At 33.3% G+C, this 15,466-nt stretch overlaps 1 protein-coding gene across 6 annotated transcripts in view; it reads right to left on the minus strand.

The window, feature by feature from the left end:
• LOC138133433 (uncharacterized) overlaps positions 1-15,466 on the minus strand; it is a 201,597-nt gene that overhangs the window by 73,442 nt on the left and 112,689 nt on the right. For 4 of the 6 annotated variants that reach the window (XM_069051341.1, XM_069051339.1, XM_069051338.1 and 1 more), the window contains 2 exons: positions 11,766-11,887; positions 7,236-7,389 (listed from right to left, as the gene is read on the minus strand). In XM_069051341.1, the coding sequence (XP_068907442.1) occupies positions 7,236-7,389; positions 11,766-11,846 (235 nt within the window). In that variant the 5' untranslated portion in view covers positions 11,847-11,887. Of the gene's footprint in view, positions 1-3,386; positions 3,579-7,235; positions 7,390-11,656; positions 11,888-15,466 lie in introns of those variants that run through there. The other 2 variants (XM_069051343.1, XM_069051344.1) reach the window with 2 other exon arrangements.

Raw genomic sequence — 15,466 nt, forward strand, 5'->3', positions numbered from 1 at the left:
AAGAACAAATATGATTTCCTAGGTAAATTTTACGAATGATAATTACGAGTATAATTTCAAAATCAAAATCGCAGCATTTGTTCTTTTGTCTTCAAAATTGCAATGGGTCTACACACATTTTCATGGGTATCAAGGAATTCTTTAAATTCATCAGACTACCAATGATTTTAATATTAGTAAACGCCAGGTAAAATGTCAATAAATCATGTTTTAGAAAACTACTTTTTCATTTTTAATCTTACATCGGATGGGAAAAATTCGTATACAGGTGAATTTGAAATGCGTCACAATCTTGAAACCCTAGAATCTTCAGACAAATTGTGAGAATTACATGCATTCAATTTTGCACTATAGATCCGCATAAGGGCACAAATGCCATGTAAAGTTCAACCACGAAAGTTGAGTACGACACTGATATCACGTTAGGACCAACAGTAAGATAAAAAGTTATCGAGTGCAACGCAAGAAAGGTGCAAAAAGTTTTGTTACGCGGGTGCTCGTACCGCGTGCAGATTAGTTGCGTTCAGTGCGACAGTAGTTCATTATCATGGAAAATTGTACCAATAGTGAAATGACCGATACTTTGCTACGGAAGTACAGATGGTGTTGCCTTAAGGGCACAAGCTTTGCATCGCGAAAAGTTTCCGCATTCCGCATTCGCAAACATTTCTGACTGTTGTCTGCGGTAAAATGGTACTTTTCGACCGAGAGAGAGTCCAAGAGTGACGCCACGGGTGTTAGACCTCGAACCCTAAATTCTAGAGACTGTGGAAGAAAACCCGTCAACAAGTATCCGGCAGTTAGTTTGTGAATTTCAGGTTTCTCAGTTTGTGGTATGTCGCACTCTGCACTGAGCAAGGGTTGCACGTTGCACCCCTATCATGTTCACCGGGTACAAGCACTGCAACCAAACGAGTTTTGTGAACCTGATTTTTTGCGAATAGTCTTGTTTACCGATGAAGCGGATTTGTAACAGAACCTTTAATAGCTAAAACACCCATATTCAACAGCACAAATGCGCGACGATGTAGCAAGTTTTGCAAAGGTTCGGGCGTGTTAAAATAGACTAGTAAAATTTAATGTATTGATGTTGGTAAAGTTGAACTCTCAACTGACATACGTCAAAAAATAAATATCGCAGAGAACAAAATATATTAAATATAACAATGAACAAAAAGTTCAACTAAATTCCCTACTTTTAAAATTTTAATTTTTTTATTTCTAAAATGGTATAAAGCGGCAAAATTGTATAAAACACTCATTGCAGAAGGTCCTTCAAGCAAATTTCAAATTCGTACTTGGATAGATGCCTTCTGCAACTTGTATTTTAATATACTATTGCGTCACAATTAGCTTGTAAGAACTGCGACTAGTTTTGAGAACGAAATTCTGGTGTTGGAGATTGTTGAACAAAATCGGCATATTGACCAAAGAGCCATTACAAGAGAAGTAGAAATAAGCCAATCTTCTGTTTCAAGCACTTATTTGTTCCTCAACTCGCCGCTACGCGGAATTTCAAATTCGTGCTTGAATAGATGCCTTCTGCAACTTGTATTTTAATATACTATTAATCAAATTTGCCAAAAAAGTAAATCGCTGTGCTTATCTCATTTGCAATTTAAAGTTCCCCTGTGATTTTTTTTAAAGGAATAAGCGATTCCATTAAACAAATTACTCTGAACATTGAATTAATTTTTGCTATGGTACCTACAATATGACCAATAAAAAAGGAGACAAGGAATGTCTATGGAAAACAACATTTCTGAAAACGTACGGTTTGTCAATTTTGACATTTAGGTGAATTTTATTGTACAAAATTGTTTTCAAACGAGAACAAAAAATATTTATGAGAAAATACTATTTTCGAAAAAATCGTGACTGAATTGACCATAAACAACTTTTGCAAAGTCTCTCTTCACTTTAGCTGTTAGTATGATTAAAGCTACGCCACACGTTTACAGAAGTTTTTTTCCCTTGTCTGGTTTTTTTTCTTTTTTCTTGATTATTTCCTTCATGTGTTTAGCAACCAATTGCGTGACAAATATTGACCAATCAAAACGAGAAAACAAAAAATAACCCGATAAAATTTCTCTAAAATGCACACTGTGCAATAATCTGACAAAAAATGTCGGTACCTGATTTTTTTTTTTTTAATAAAGTGAGGTTAGCTTTAAACAACTGATCCGTGATCTGTAATCCGTAGTGCGTTCACAATCGACTCTTCAACGCCTACTTTGAGGTGAAATTTTAAAAAACACAATATTTATGACTACTCTTTTTTGGTTACTCTTAGCTTGTCAAAAAATGAATTCATTTTACTACTCTCTCAACTACTAATGTTTTCGAATATGATAAAAATAAAATTGTATTTATTAAGTACAAAAGCATGAATAAAAAAAGAAATAATGTACAATATATGGATATTTTTTTAGTGCAGGGAAACTGATAATTAATTTAAATGTTAAAAATCCATCAAGAACAGTTTAATTTCGTATTTTACATCCCTAAACCCATGACATTTTCGTATTAAATAAAAAAATGGGGAAAATTTCAGAGTCATTTTAATGTGTATGTATCTACAACAGTTCAATTGGTTCACGAGTAAGTGGAAACAAGTAAATTAAGTAAGTTATAATGTGTTAAGCAAAATAAACTTGTCAAGTCAATTAATCAATTATTTATTAGTTAATTAACAAATAATAAAGAAACTTGTTTTAAGATTTTACTGATGTATTACATCATCTTTTAAAGACTCTTTACTCTGTATGTTACATAACACGAAAATTATATTTGGTGGGCCTTTCTTCGAGTTCTTAAAATACTGTAATTATGTTCTCATATTTCTTATTAGCTGAAGCATTTAAAATATGTTAGTCGCAGTTTGTCTCATCTGAAAGTAAAATCTTTCACATCTATCTGCTTCTCACCAGATCTGTCAACATAGTTGGGTGTGAGACCTCTCATTGTATTATCATCACGGGACTTTCTCAACGTATTCAGATACTGAAAATCCCCACTCCCATTCCTGAAATAACATCACAAATATTCCTGTGTTGGTAACACACTACATTTGCATACATCTCTTCACGAAAACAATTATCCTCACCATCTAACTCTTATGATACGTTCGTAGAGGACTTTAACGACAGTCGATTACACCGTGTGAACTATAAAGCGGCGTCAGCTCCCGTAAGATTCCGCAAATATAATAAATAAAACCCACTAAAGTACCTTTATCGCACGCTTCATCAGTCCTCACGGTACACGACTCATAAATCTCCGCAACTCGCTAATAAGATTCTTCTCGTAGGACACGGTTACTGTACTATTAAAAAAATCGTGCGCGAACCTTTACCGGGACCACATTTGAACATTACGCAACTTACCGGTGCCCGTGAAGTTATGCTCCAGTTTTTCCGGGTGGCCTCAGCAAACACCCACCGAAAAACCGCACCGGAACACTTGAAAAGCGCGAAAATCTCCCGGTCACGTGTCCATATTCCCGAACAAACAAAAGAACAACGCCGGAAACGACCGTCTCTTGCACCTGGCGTCGTCACAACAGGTTGTGGCAGCAGATTAGACTTTGACGTCGGTAGCGGTCGGCTCGGCTCGGCTTCGACTGGTACCGCGATGGTTCCGTGGAATTCGTACGCGAGGCGGTACCCAAGAAAGAAAGTGTTTCGTGTTCTTGTTTGTTTATCCTTTGTTTTCAGATTGGCGGCGGAGGGGGTGTTGCGGAAGGTCGTTAGATGGGGAGGAACTGGGTTAGGGTGGAGATTTCAACCGTCGACTGGGAGACGAGTTTTCGACATCGGAAGAAGCTGATGATGACGAAAAGCTTGGCTGGAATACGAGCGCAGTTTCATCGGAGTTAATTGGGTTCTCCGGTGGCTTGTCGATGGTTTTTATGGGTTTCGGTAAAGGTATCGCGTCAATTAAGATATTTCATATTTCTTTACGTCCTGATAAGGCTTAAGAGGTTTATGGAAATGAGACTGCAGATAAATGCATTTCATTAGCTTACGAAGAAGCAAGATTATTCCACAATGACATTACCGATTGTCGTATTAATTTTTATTACAAAAAAACGAGACGATTGTAGGTGTAAATAAGTTTTAAATCTGATCGCAACTTTACAGTTATTTTAATTAAACTAGATATGCTGATTAATTAAAAAGTCATACATGAGGAATTAATTAGAAGCATCTACTTAATTTTCTACCGGATCGACTGGTCCAGGTTGTATGCATTTTTAATTCTACTTTATTTATCTAGTTCACGTATGATGAATTGATTTATCGTATTTCATTATAAAATCTTCTTGCACCAAAGTTTCCTTTCATATTTTTAACATTATTTAATAATTCACAATTATAAATTTTTAAAAAATACACTATTTTTTTAATAGACGAAATCTTCACAATAAATTAAATGAGTAGATATATTCTATCATATGTATCTAAGAATATTTTTAAAACTTTTTTATTATACCTATCTGAAACAATTTCTGTTTTTGAAATTAAAAAGCGTGCGAAATCGGACCTTTAAAGTACTAGCGACGTTAAATTCGTCGTAAATGTTTTAAAGACTTCCTTATGCACTTGTATCATAATGCATATACTATTATCTACTAATGTAACTTCCAAAATTTTTCTTTTGAACTGTTGACTCCTAAATGAATTTTAAAAGAACAAAATTACCAAATGCTCGTAAAAGAGTCTAAGAATATGTTTAGAAAAGCTTTGTCGAATATAGTTCAATCATTTCGTCAAACTACGTGTTTAAAGGTTTAGCATTTGAAACCTTAGGCCCTTGGTGCAAAGAAGCCATCGATTTCATTAATGTCATCAGAAACCGACTTATCGCGGAATCAGGCGATTCAAAATCAAAGAAATTCCTTTTCGAGAGGGTTTCCCTTACCATTCAACGTGGAAACGCTGTAAGCATTCGGGGCACTTTTCCAGATTCCGCAATATTATCGGAAATTTTTGTATTATAAAACAAAAATGTTATGTAATTATGTTATTAATTATAAAAAACACATATGCGGTTTACAATCGATCATTGATAAATGTAGGATTTGCGGAACTGAAGGGGAAACCATTGAACACATCATTTCTTCTTGCACCGTTTTGGCTCAAAGCGAATATAAAAAACGTCATGATATATTCGCAAAAATTATACACATGAATTTAGCAGTTAAATTCAACTTATTAAATTAAAGGATACACAACCACATTATATTATAAACCAGAAAGTTGTTAGGAAAATGAGAATTACAAATTATATTTTGATCGTACAGTTTTAACTGACATTCATATTCAGCATAACAGACCAGACATTATTATTTTAAATAAACAACAAAAGCAAGCATATCTTTTAGATATAGCTGTTCCAAATTCACACAATATAACACAGACATATAATACAAAAATTAATAAATATTTAGAACTCTCCGTTGCTATGAGAAATCTTTGGTGTTTAGAAAAAATTTCGATTTTACCATTTATAACTTCAGCAACGGGAATAGAACCGGAATCTCTTTTTAAAAATTTTGGACTTAGAGAACACATTGGTGGTTGAAATTCAAAAAGGTATATTATTATACTCATGTCATATCATGAGGAAATTCCTTAACATTGACACAGAACATAAAACACAAAAAAGTCAAAATGTGGAGGCGAGACGCCGGTAATTATGTTGATAAGCACTGCGCTATTATTTGATAGTATTATCCATAATAGTGTATGTACTCCGGCAAAATTGCCGTGCCGCCGGGTGGAGGTGGGATACGAAAAATAATAAGTTTTGTCGAATATGTTAGATTAAAATATATTGGCATTAAAAGCTTGTTTAAGCTGTTTAAGTAAGTACTTCGGGAATTGCCATATGTGCTTAATTTTTTCTCAAAATTGATTAAACTAATGAGTTTAAATTTTAATGTAATTTGCAAACTTATTAGCTGTTTGTAGCTACAAACGTATGATACATGTTTTATCAACAACTTTGTTACGTCTAGTATTTTTTTCTCAGAATCAGCTTATTTTGGTTAAAATTAAATGCCATAATATCTTGAAAACTCCTTTATTAAAAAAAAACACAACATTAAAAGTGAAATGTTACGGCCTACGTGTCAGGGTACTTAAAAATTATTGCAAGAAGTGAAGGTTATCAACAAGCTTAAATCGCAAAAATGGAGGTCAAAGATTAGATCAATTCAGAGATTAGATTAGTTAATAATTTAAATGGCCGCAACACCCAAATTTTTTATTTTATATCGCTTTAAAATCTCCATTTTATTTCTGCCATAAAACGAGGCTTCCTTACATGTTCCATTAAATCAACGCCACATTCTCTTCGTGTTCCGTGGGCCCAAACAACTACCACGAGTTCCACTTTAACAGAATTAAAACTTCACCGCTAGTGGTGTATAATTAACGGATACCAGCCCAATTTCGACGTCTAAATTATGGTCACGAAAGTGAAACTCTAATAAATTCCTTGTGGTACAAAGTAAGTCATCTAGCTGAGCATAGTTTCAGCTTATTTAACCTTCAACCCACCAAGAAGAAACTTAGTTTGAAACTTATTGATACTGATAGTGTGATCCCTTTATCCATTAATAAATAATAATAATAATGAATAGGTACTAAAAGTAGAAAAAGTATAAGGAACATTCGCCCTTGTCTAAATAGATAGGAAGCATATGGATAATAATAATGATAATTATATAACTTTTATTATTGAAAAAGGGGGAGTGAAACCAAAGCCAGATTTATTTATTATTATTATTTCTATCGAGTTACGATAATTCCTTTGAAAGCACAATTTTATAATATTTTCGCATCGATATTACAGATTATAGACAATAGTGGGATCAAATAATAAAACTATGTAGTATGTACCTATTGAAATTACAATTAAATGCGGTTTCCCCGGCAGACACCCATCCAAACAACGACCATGTTCCAAGTTGCTTAACTTCACTGATCGAATGATGACAGTACTTTCAACGACAAATTGCCGTATTATCTATTATTTTCATTATCATTACCTTTTTACCATTTTACCTTGTTACACTCTCACTCTTCATAAAAATAATATTTTAATGATAAAAATTGGACTAGCTTCAAATATGTAGAAGTTTCTGAAGAACAAAATACGCCACGCACAATAATTTTGACTGCGCCACTCTGTAAGATAATTAGATCGTTTTTTTTTTGTTGTCTTACCTTGCGGTTTGGATACAGCAGGCAAAGGGGTGAAAATAATGGCCGTTCTGGGGGGCAACGGCGGGGCCCCGTCTGCATCGGCATTGGTCTGCAGGCCCTCAGGCAGACCGTTTTGGATGCTATGGCAGCCGCGCTGTATCATTAGTACCGTTTTCTGAAACAACAAATTCCGAACGATTAGTGATAAATTGCTAGTGAGCAGACAGGGAGAAGGGGCGTACGCCACTGGTGGTGGTCGTGGTAAATGGCTAATCGTTTAATTCTTCATTATTTAAACGACTCGACCGTTGGTTAATCTGATCGTGCACGCAGCTCGGTGACAAAACGTAATTTATCTAGATTTCTTAACCGCAGTGCTTGTCCTTGATCAGGAGACTTGAATGCGGTTAGGGTTTGAGATGATGTGGTGGGTGGGTAATGCTGGGTTTACACACTCAAATAATTTGCGCAAATCCGTCTGAGCATCTCAAATTGTTCAGTTAATCAAATTGTCTAAACAGAAATATGCGCTTGGTGTAAACCAAAAAATCGGGCCTGTCCGAAATCTGTTTGAAAAATAAATGCGGTCGGTGCAGATAACTGAGTTGTAAACGCTGTGCAAATCTATGCATATTTACAATGTTTTTATGATATTCTTTATAATGATTTGAATATTTTAAATTAAATTTTTACTTGTGGTTTAATTAAGTTGCATTGCTTTAAAATAGTAGTTTATTTAACGAGTTCGTGTGTAAATTGGGCTTTTTTAGGCATGAGTGCGCCAGTTTAAATGGCGAGTGAAACGAGCGTTTTAAAGATCCACGAGTGTCAAAAAAAAGCCCATTTTGAAACGAGCGTTTTAAAGGTCCACGAGTGCCAAAAAAGCCCAATTTACCCACGAACGAATTGAATACATTTTTTTTGCTTTCAAAAAAATTGTTATGTAAGATATCTTTTTTTTTCGTGGTTTAGCTAGTACGAAGGCCTATCAGAAAAAGAAGAAAAAAGGCGGGGTTGTCATTTAAAAAAAATATTGATGACGTCATAATCAGGAGATGAAAAGCTGTCGACATAAGTAAAGTAGGTACTGATGAATGCACTTTAAAAAACAAAGTTGACCTCTTCGAGGATTTTTCTCAGAAATTAATACTTACAGTTTTATTGAATGTATTCCGAACTTTCCGAACACACGTACATATGTACCAAGTGAGTCAAGTTTTACCGCCCTCACGATTAACCCTATTAAAAATTAGTAAAAATTACAAAACTTTAGGATTACATTCCCGTGATATAAGGCTTTCAATGTGTGCAATCAATTTTCCCTTATTACTTCATTCAGAGGCATAAAATTTAAAAAATCGATTTTGAGCAAAAAAAAATTTTTTTCGTACACGCTCATAATTCACAATTAGTTCAAAGACCACGTTTATAAAATTCGCATCAAAAGAAAATTATTAGTTTTTGAATTATTCCAATTTTAACATTAACAGCGAAAAATGACCAAGATTTACAACTACAGTGTCATAAATAAATAACTCATTGTTGGTAAAGAGCCAATAAACATCTGTTGACAACTTTTATAGTAACTCTTAAGTCCCTGAAGGGTATGTTGAAAAAAAGAAACTATTTTAATTTTTCAAATCTAACAACTTGTATTTTCCTAATGGCAGAGACAATAAATCAGGGACTAACACTCAAATAATGTTTATGTCGTTTGGACAATTTCCTTTAAAAATAGGGGAATTTTATCGCACAGCAAGTGTATTTCCTCATCTAATTAATTTGTAAAGTGTAACTTTAACACTCTTTTATAAAGAAATACCATATGACGTTGAAATTTGCATAAACCAGTCCATTTGTAAACCAATTAGAAAACATCATGCTAGAATAAACTACATTTCAACAAAAAAAAACATGAAAACCGGAAAAATTATTTAAATCATTTTCAAGGTGGCCGACATTGGAAGTGTCAAATCTTTAAAGAAACCAGAAAACATAAATACATATTTCTAATATAATTTAAATGCATGTACCGTATATTATTAAAAATAATACGATCAAGAATTATGCGAAATGTGTGAAAAACAGAAATTTGTGGAACAGCTGTACATTATTGCACACAACCACAGACTCACATAACCTAACTTTGAATTTGTGATTACAGTGTCATTGGACCGTATCTATGGAACGGGCGTCTCGGTCAGATGTAGTAACGGCGCGGCGATTCATTCATCTGAGAAGAGCTCTCAAACCAAAAACATTTTTGATGTTCGTTTATGTTAACTTCCGTAATAATGACATTTATGGCTGAATTATTCAAGTTAAGCTATACGTTTTCAAATCTTTTGTTTTCAGAGCCAGCATTCACAAATTTTTTGAAACACGGTATTTAACGAGAATTTTTGAATTAAAACTCAATTAGATAATATTTTATTTTTCTGGCCTGCCCAACTAAATTTCGTCGCAACTTTTTTTTTATTTAAACATCTACTTTACGTTGTTTATTCTCATAATCAGCACCATCTTTGGGTTTATTTATTTCATTTTGCTTATTTGCATATTCCTCAATTCTTCCATTATGCGTTTGGTCTCGTCTCCATTTTTCTCTCTTGGAATCAGTTTTAACTTCTGGTTTTCCTCTCGTCCTGTTTTCTACTTATTCACTTTCTCACTACTACTTATACTCACCTTTCAATTTCGTTTCCAATTATTTTACTTATAGCCTCATTACTAATACATAAAGTCGTTTTCAACGACATCCGTGCTGTCAGTATCATTTTTAATATGTTGGTGCAGATTGTACACACAAATTCATAACCAGGATTCAGAGTATAAGCAAATCCTAGTTAAAAAAATGTCAAACAAGAAATTGAGGTTATGGTAAAGGAAAATTGCAATTTCGTGAAACATCAACAACAAATAATAAAACTCAGTCTTCAACATGGTGTAAAACATGGTTAAACTAAGTCATCCTCGGAATTCAAATCAGACAACATATTTTGTTTGATTTGTTTGAAATTATAGAAAATAATTTGTAATAATTTGTCAATTTGCCGCGTCAAGCTCAATTGCCAAGTTAGGAAATTCAAAATTACTAAACTGAAACAGCAAGTAATGCCAACATACTGTCATTGTGACAGCACGGATGTCACTGAAAACGACTATAATAAAATAACTAGACTCTAATCATTAACAATACTATTTATTTATTGTCAGTATATTTTTTCTCTTTAAACATGCCTGTAGAACACTTTTTTAAAAGGTTATGATACAATTTATAAGAGGTTTTTCCTTTATCACACCCTCCACATTTGGTTGCCTAATGATTAATTAACCTCCTAATCTTTTAACCTCAAAATTATTTTATCTCAGCAGTTCCACAACTACTTTTTGTCTACTTGATAAATCAACTTAACGTTAATGAAATATTTTTCCTTTCATCATTTTAAATTTTACTATGTACTTACTATTACCATAATACCTTCTTGTATTGCCTTAACATTTCCTCAAATGTAAGTTTATAATTTAGTAATTCTACGGACCATGAATGGTCTCCGCAGAGCTGTTTATACTATATTCCAACCAGTTATAAAACATGAACCACTTCTTTTTAAATTGTCAAAGACGATTTCCAAATTTGATTTTTTTTATAAAATTTTAATTAGGAAAGTTTCAGAGTAAAAATAAAATAAAATCAAGTTTCAAGTGGTTCAAAAGATGAAAATAGTTAAGAACTTCAGGAGCTTCGAAACTGTTATTAAGGAAAAAGAAGGTTGTTTTCATTGGTATAAATTTTTTCTATGCTAGTTTTCATCAACATTGGATTGTCTTGTTTTGTTTAAATAGCTACTTACAAAATGATATTTTGTTGTTAATTTCCGGATTCCTTTTTTATAAATGTCAATTATAAATGTCTTTTATTGCCTTACTTTACAAAGCAAACAACATCAAAATACAATTATTTATGAACATGGTTTGTAACAATCTTACATTCTAACATGTAAAATCAATGTAAATGGCAATTTGCAATCGCAAAAAATTAATTTTCTTAAGCAATCGTGTTAAGATGAAAATTTATGCAAAACGATAGCTGTAAGGCAACGTTTGTGTAAATTAATCATGCAAAGTATCACTTGTGTATACAGTTTTTCTCATCCAACTGCAATAAATATGCGAGCATAATCTCCTATTTACAAAATTAGAACTTCCGTGCCCTCAAGTCGCATAATTTATACAGAGGGTATATTTTTAGTCATAGATTTTATTCAAAAGAAGTAATTCTTGGGCGTCTTGTGCTCATAAAATTCTTTAAAGTGACACATGACAGATGCAAGTTGTTTCTCAAGCCTACTAGTTTTTCCACAAAAAGAATCACAATTTAATCGGAACGACCGGCATTAAAAGCAGCTATCTACGCCAATGGCCTCCACAAGAATTATTACCTTGGCTATTGAACTGTCCACAAGCATTACTATAGTCGTAAGTCATAACGTTCGTATCATAGCATGCTGCGATTATACCTATGGAAATGTTTTTCTGCTGTTTGGTTACCTCGGGCATATTGATGCGTGTACCGCCTCCATCTATGTTGTTGTTGGGCGCCCTTTCTATATTTATGTTCTTGGTTTGCATCTTGGATCATTGATTAATGATGTGGATGTCGAGGATACGATCTGAAACCATCAATTACAATCAATATTTGCCATCAAATGGGAAAATAAAGCGGACAAGTAGTCACAATAACATTAAATAACTTCATCTCGTATTTCTTGGGATTTTTAGTTTTATGATGGGTTGTAAATTTGTTTCTGAATGTTGCTTATTGTACACCCACTTAAGCGAATGAATGTTTTACAGCGAGGATCGGGTATTGTGTGTAAAAAAATGATCTATACGTTCGTGTAATTGTGTTAATTTGTAATTTGGTTTAATTGGTCCATTGTTGTTAATAGACTATTGTGTTCTATTTCTTTGTAGCTGTAGTGTCTATTCGAGTGTCATGATTTGAATCGGCTTGAATGAGAGGCAAAAGAATAAATCTTTGCGAATGGAGCACTGCATTCACAACGCATAAACAAACGCTAATGATAAAATAAAATCAAAATAAAACCGAGTTCCTGAAGTAATTGCTCTATTCGTTATTTACAAATGAGGCTCTTTTTAAAGAGAACTTCTTTTCCGTGGTTTTATTTCAGATCGTTATGTTCAGGTGGCGCAACAAGTACTTTTCTCCGCTATCTAATGTTTCTCCAGTTTTTGTAATTTCTCATGTAAATAATGAGAGAATAATGCTAAATCTTAAAACTGCTGTAAACGCAAAAATTACACCAAATAAGTCGATAACAAATTTAAATGAGAAGCTAATAAATTTTCAACAAAAGTATGTAATGATAAATCATAATTTTCGTTGAGAAAATGACTTGTGTCGATGCAAAGCAATTCGGTTGCAAATTATCCCTTCTTTACAACTTTTGCAAAAAAAAAGCAGCTATAATTCCAACCAAGTGACAATTTACTTTTCTATTTCTCCTGATGATGTTTCTTCTAAGTGAATAAAATACTCCGCACTAATTGCAGTAACTTCTCAATTAAAAAAAAATCGGTTCAGCTGAGAAGTTTTTCATTTAAGGAACTGGAAAAAGCCCGAAGAACCCATATTCCCGCGTTCGTAGCGGAGTTGATGAGGATGTGGCAGTGACGGGTATGATTGTAAGAACGGATGCCACATGATTGGGCAACAAAATACTAATTTATTTAAATAACAAAGACAATAATTGAGAAGTGAGAAAAGAATCAAGTAGAGTAACTTGTTCAGGATGCGCGTAATGACTCGGGTGATGAACTGCTGTAAGCTGGTCTGATGTGCTAGCAGAGCAGGTTTATATTCTCAATCGTCTGGTAGACCATTGCACGTCTTAAGAGGTCTCATAAGTGCACTGTTGATTTCGGAAATTCAGAACAACTTAGTGGACTATTTTGGAGAAAATTGTTAGTGCTTCTCATTAACTTCTTCCCGTGAATGTGTCTACCGATCGAGTGAGCTGCCACAACGTTCTGTCTGATACTATACTTGGCCCAACCAACAGATATAGTAATAAAAAAAGGGGGATGTGGCCTAGTTGCGTAGACCGATATACGCCGAAGCCTGTTTCACAATGAAGCAGGTTCTTTGCCATTTATCATTCTTATAAGTCTTAAAAAAAACTATTTTGTAATACAAATCGAAAAATGCCAAGGAAAACAAACAAACATAAACACGTGGTCAAACTCCCGAAGCGAGGTTAAAACGAATGAGATGCCGGATGCCGTCAGTAATTTTTGTGGATGTACATCAACATCAGGCTTTCGAAAATCCTCGCACATTTCGAATAAGCCAATTGGAAGCTGCTATTTAAAATACGCGGGCACTAGGGGGCGGTTTTATTACTATATTTGTTGGTTGGGCCAAGTATACAACCGCCTACGTCTACGTTACGATTGTGGTTAAACAACCATTTTGTCATCGTGGACTCTTTGTGAGAATTTTTCTTTCAAGCGGACCTAAAAAATTCTCACAAAATGGTAGAGGTTTAATCTATTTCTCTGGGATCCTGGAAAACTGAAACTATGATCTTTCCGGTGGATGATGTTTTAGCCCTTTGCAGAGACGAAGTGTTGCCATGCTCCTACTGCTTTGAGGCTTCTTTTCTATCGGTTGTGTCGACGAGTAATAACCAAATGATCCAGTTTACATCCGTGGTTATAAATTTTCTTAAAATTTTGTCAAATTCTTCGCGAAAATCAAGAAATCGTCCTTTTCAAATTGGCATTAGACATGTTTTTGCTGAGACAGTCTTTTAGTTTTGTAACTTTAATTTTTTTGTTTATTCTTACCAACCATAAATAACATAATACCTAATTTAAAATTCAGTATGAAGCCAAATCTTAAGACCTAGATAGAGAGAAACCCAAGAAGAAACCTCTATGAATGGTACACAGAGCTGAGCCTGTTATTTTTAACCTCGATTCGTCTATATCTGGAACATCTCGTTGCTCTATAAATGTTTTTCTTTGCGTATAAGACAGAACGCAAACAAACTCTCTCCAAAAATCAACTATAGTTGGGAATCTTCGCTGTTGTTCTTTATATTGCTGTGGTACTATACTAATATAAATCTTTTAAAATACACAACTGAAATATTTCGTTGAGAATAAAGAAGTTAAAGCTGCTTTAAAAATGTATTAAAACTTAAAACCAATGTTTTAAAAGAGACGTCATGACTTTACACGTAGAACCAGAGATAAATAAACAGATATTTACGACCCAGTATACCGTAAAGTCTTTAAATATCGTCAATTAATTAATTCCTAAAAACATCACATAATGTTATTATGAATTTTGTTCCAAACTTTATGTTCACACTGTATACAGGCTGTTTGATAAAAAACGCCTCAACTCATAACTTTTTAATTTATTATCCGATTTCAATGAACAAAAAAAACAAAGATATGGTTTTTCATGCGCTACGAAGCAGCCATAAAAAAAATTTTTTTTGGCGTTATTTTCAGTAGCTACCGATAGTCAACTTTTTTTTTTAAATGGACACATGTAGTTTTTTAGGCTTAGTCTGGTAAAGTATTTTTTTCTGAATCTAATGATGTATTAAAAGTTATCATTTGGTCCATAGCTGACTGAAAAAAAAAAAATTATTGTGGTTCAGCTTATTATGAAATTTTCGAGTGTGCCGTGAAAAACAATTGAAATACAAATAGCAACAAATGTCAAGTGTGAGTTTGAAAATTTTCAGGTGCAATCTTGAAGAGTTTTAATATAATTTTCTTGGAAAACATGAATAATAATAATTATTATTATTTTTATTATTTTTTTTTTTTATTTTTGTTTTTGACTAATTACGATTTTTATTACACTCGAACATAAAATAATAGTCAAATGACTGCTACCCTGCATGACTGACAGTGTTATTTTATACTTAGGTAAATAAAAAAAGTTTAAAAAAGCAGATCAAAATTTCTAAGCTGACGTTTAGATGACATTCATCGTACTTTGTATTCCGATTGTTTTTCACGGCACTCTTAAAAATGTTATAATAAGCTGAACCACAAAAAATTGTTTTATTTTTTTTTCAGTTAGCTATGAACCAAATGATAACTTTCAATACATCATTAGATTCATAAAAAAAAACCTTACCAGACCATGCCTACAAAACTACATGTGTCTATTTAAAAAAAAAAGTTGACTATCGTTAGCTATT

The sequence above is a fragment of the Tenebrio molitor genome, chromosome 6 (genome assembly GCF_963966145.1).
Source record: "Tenebrio molitor chromosome 6, icTenMoli1.1, whole genome shotgun sequence".
Classification (NCBI taxonomy): Eukaryota; Metazoa; Arthropoda; class Insecta; order Coleoptera; family Tenebrionidae; genus Tenebrio; species Tenebrio molitor.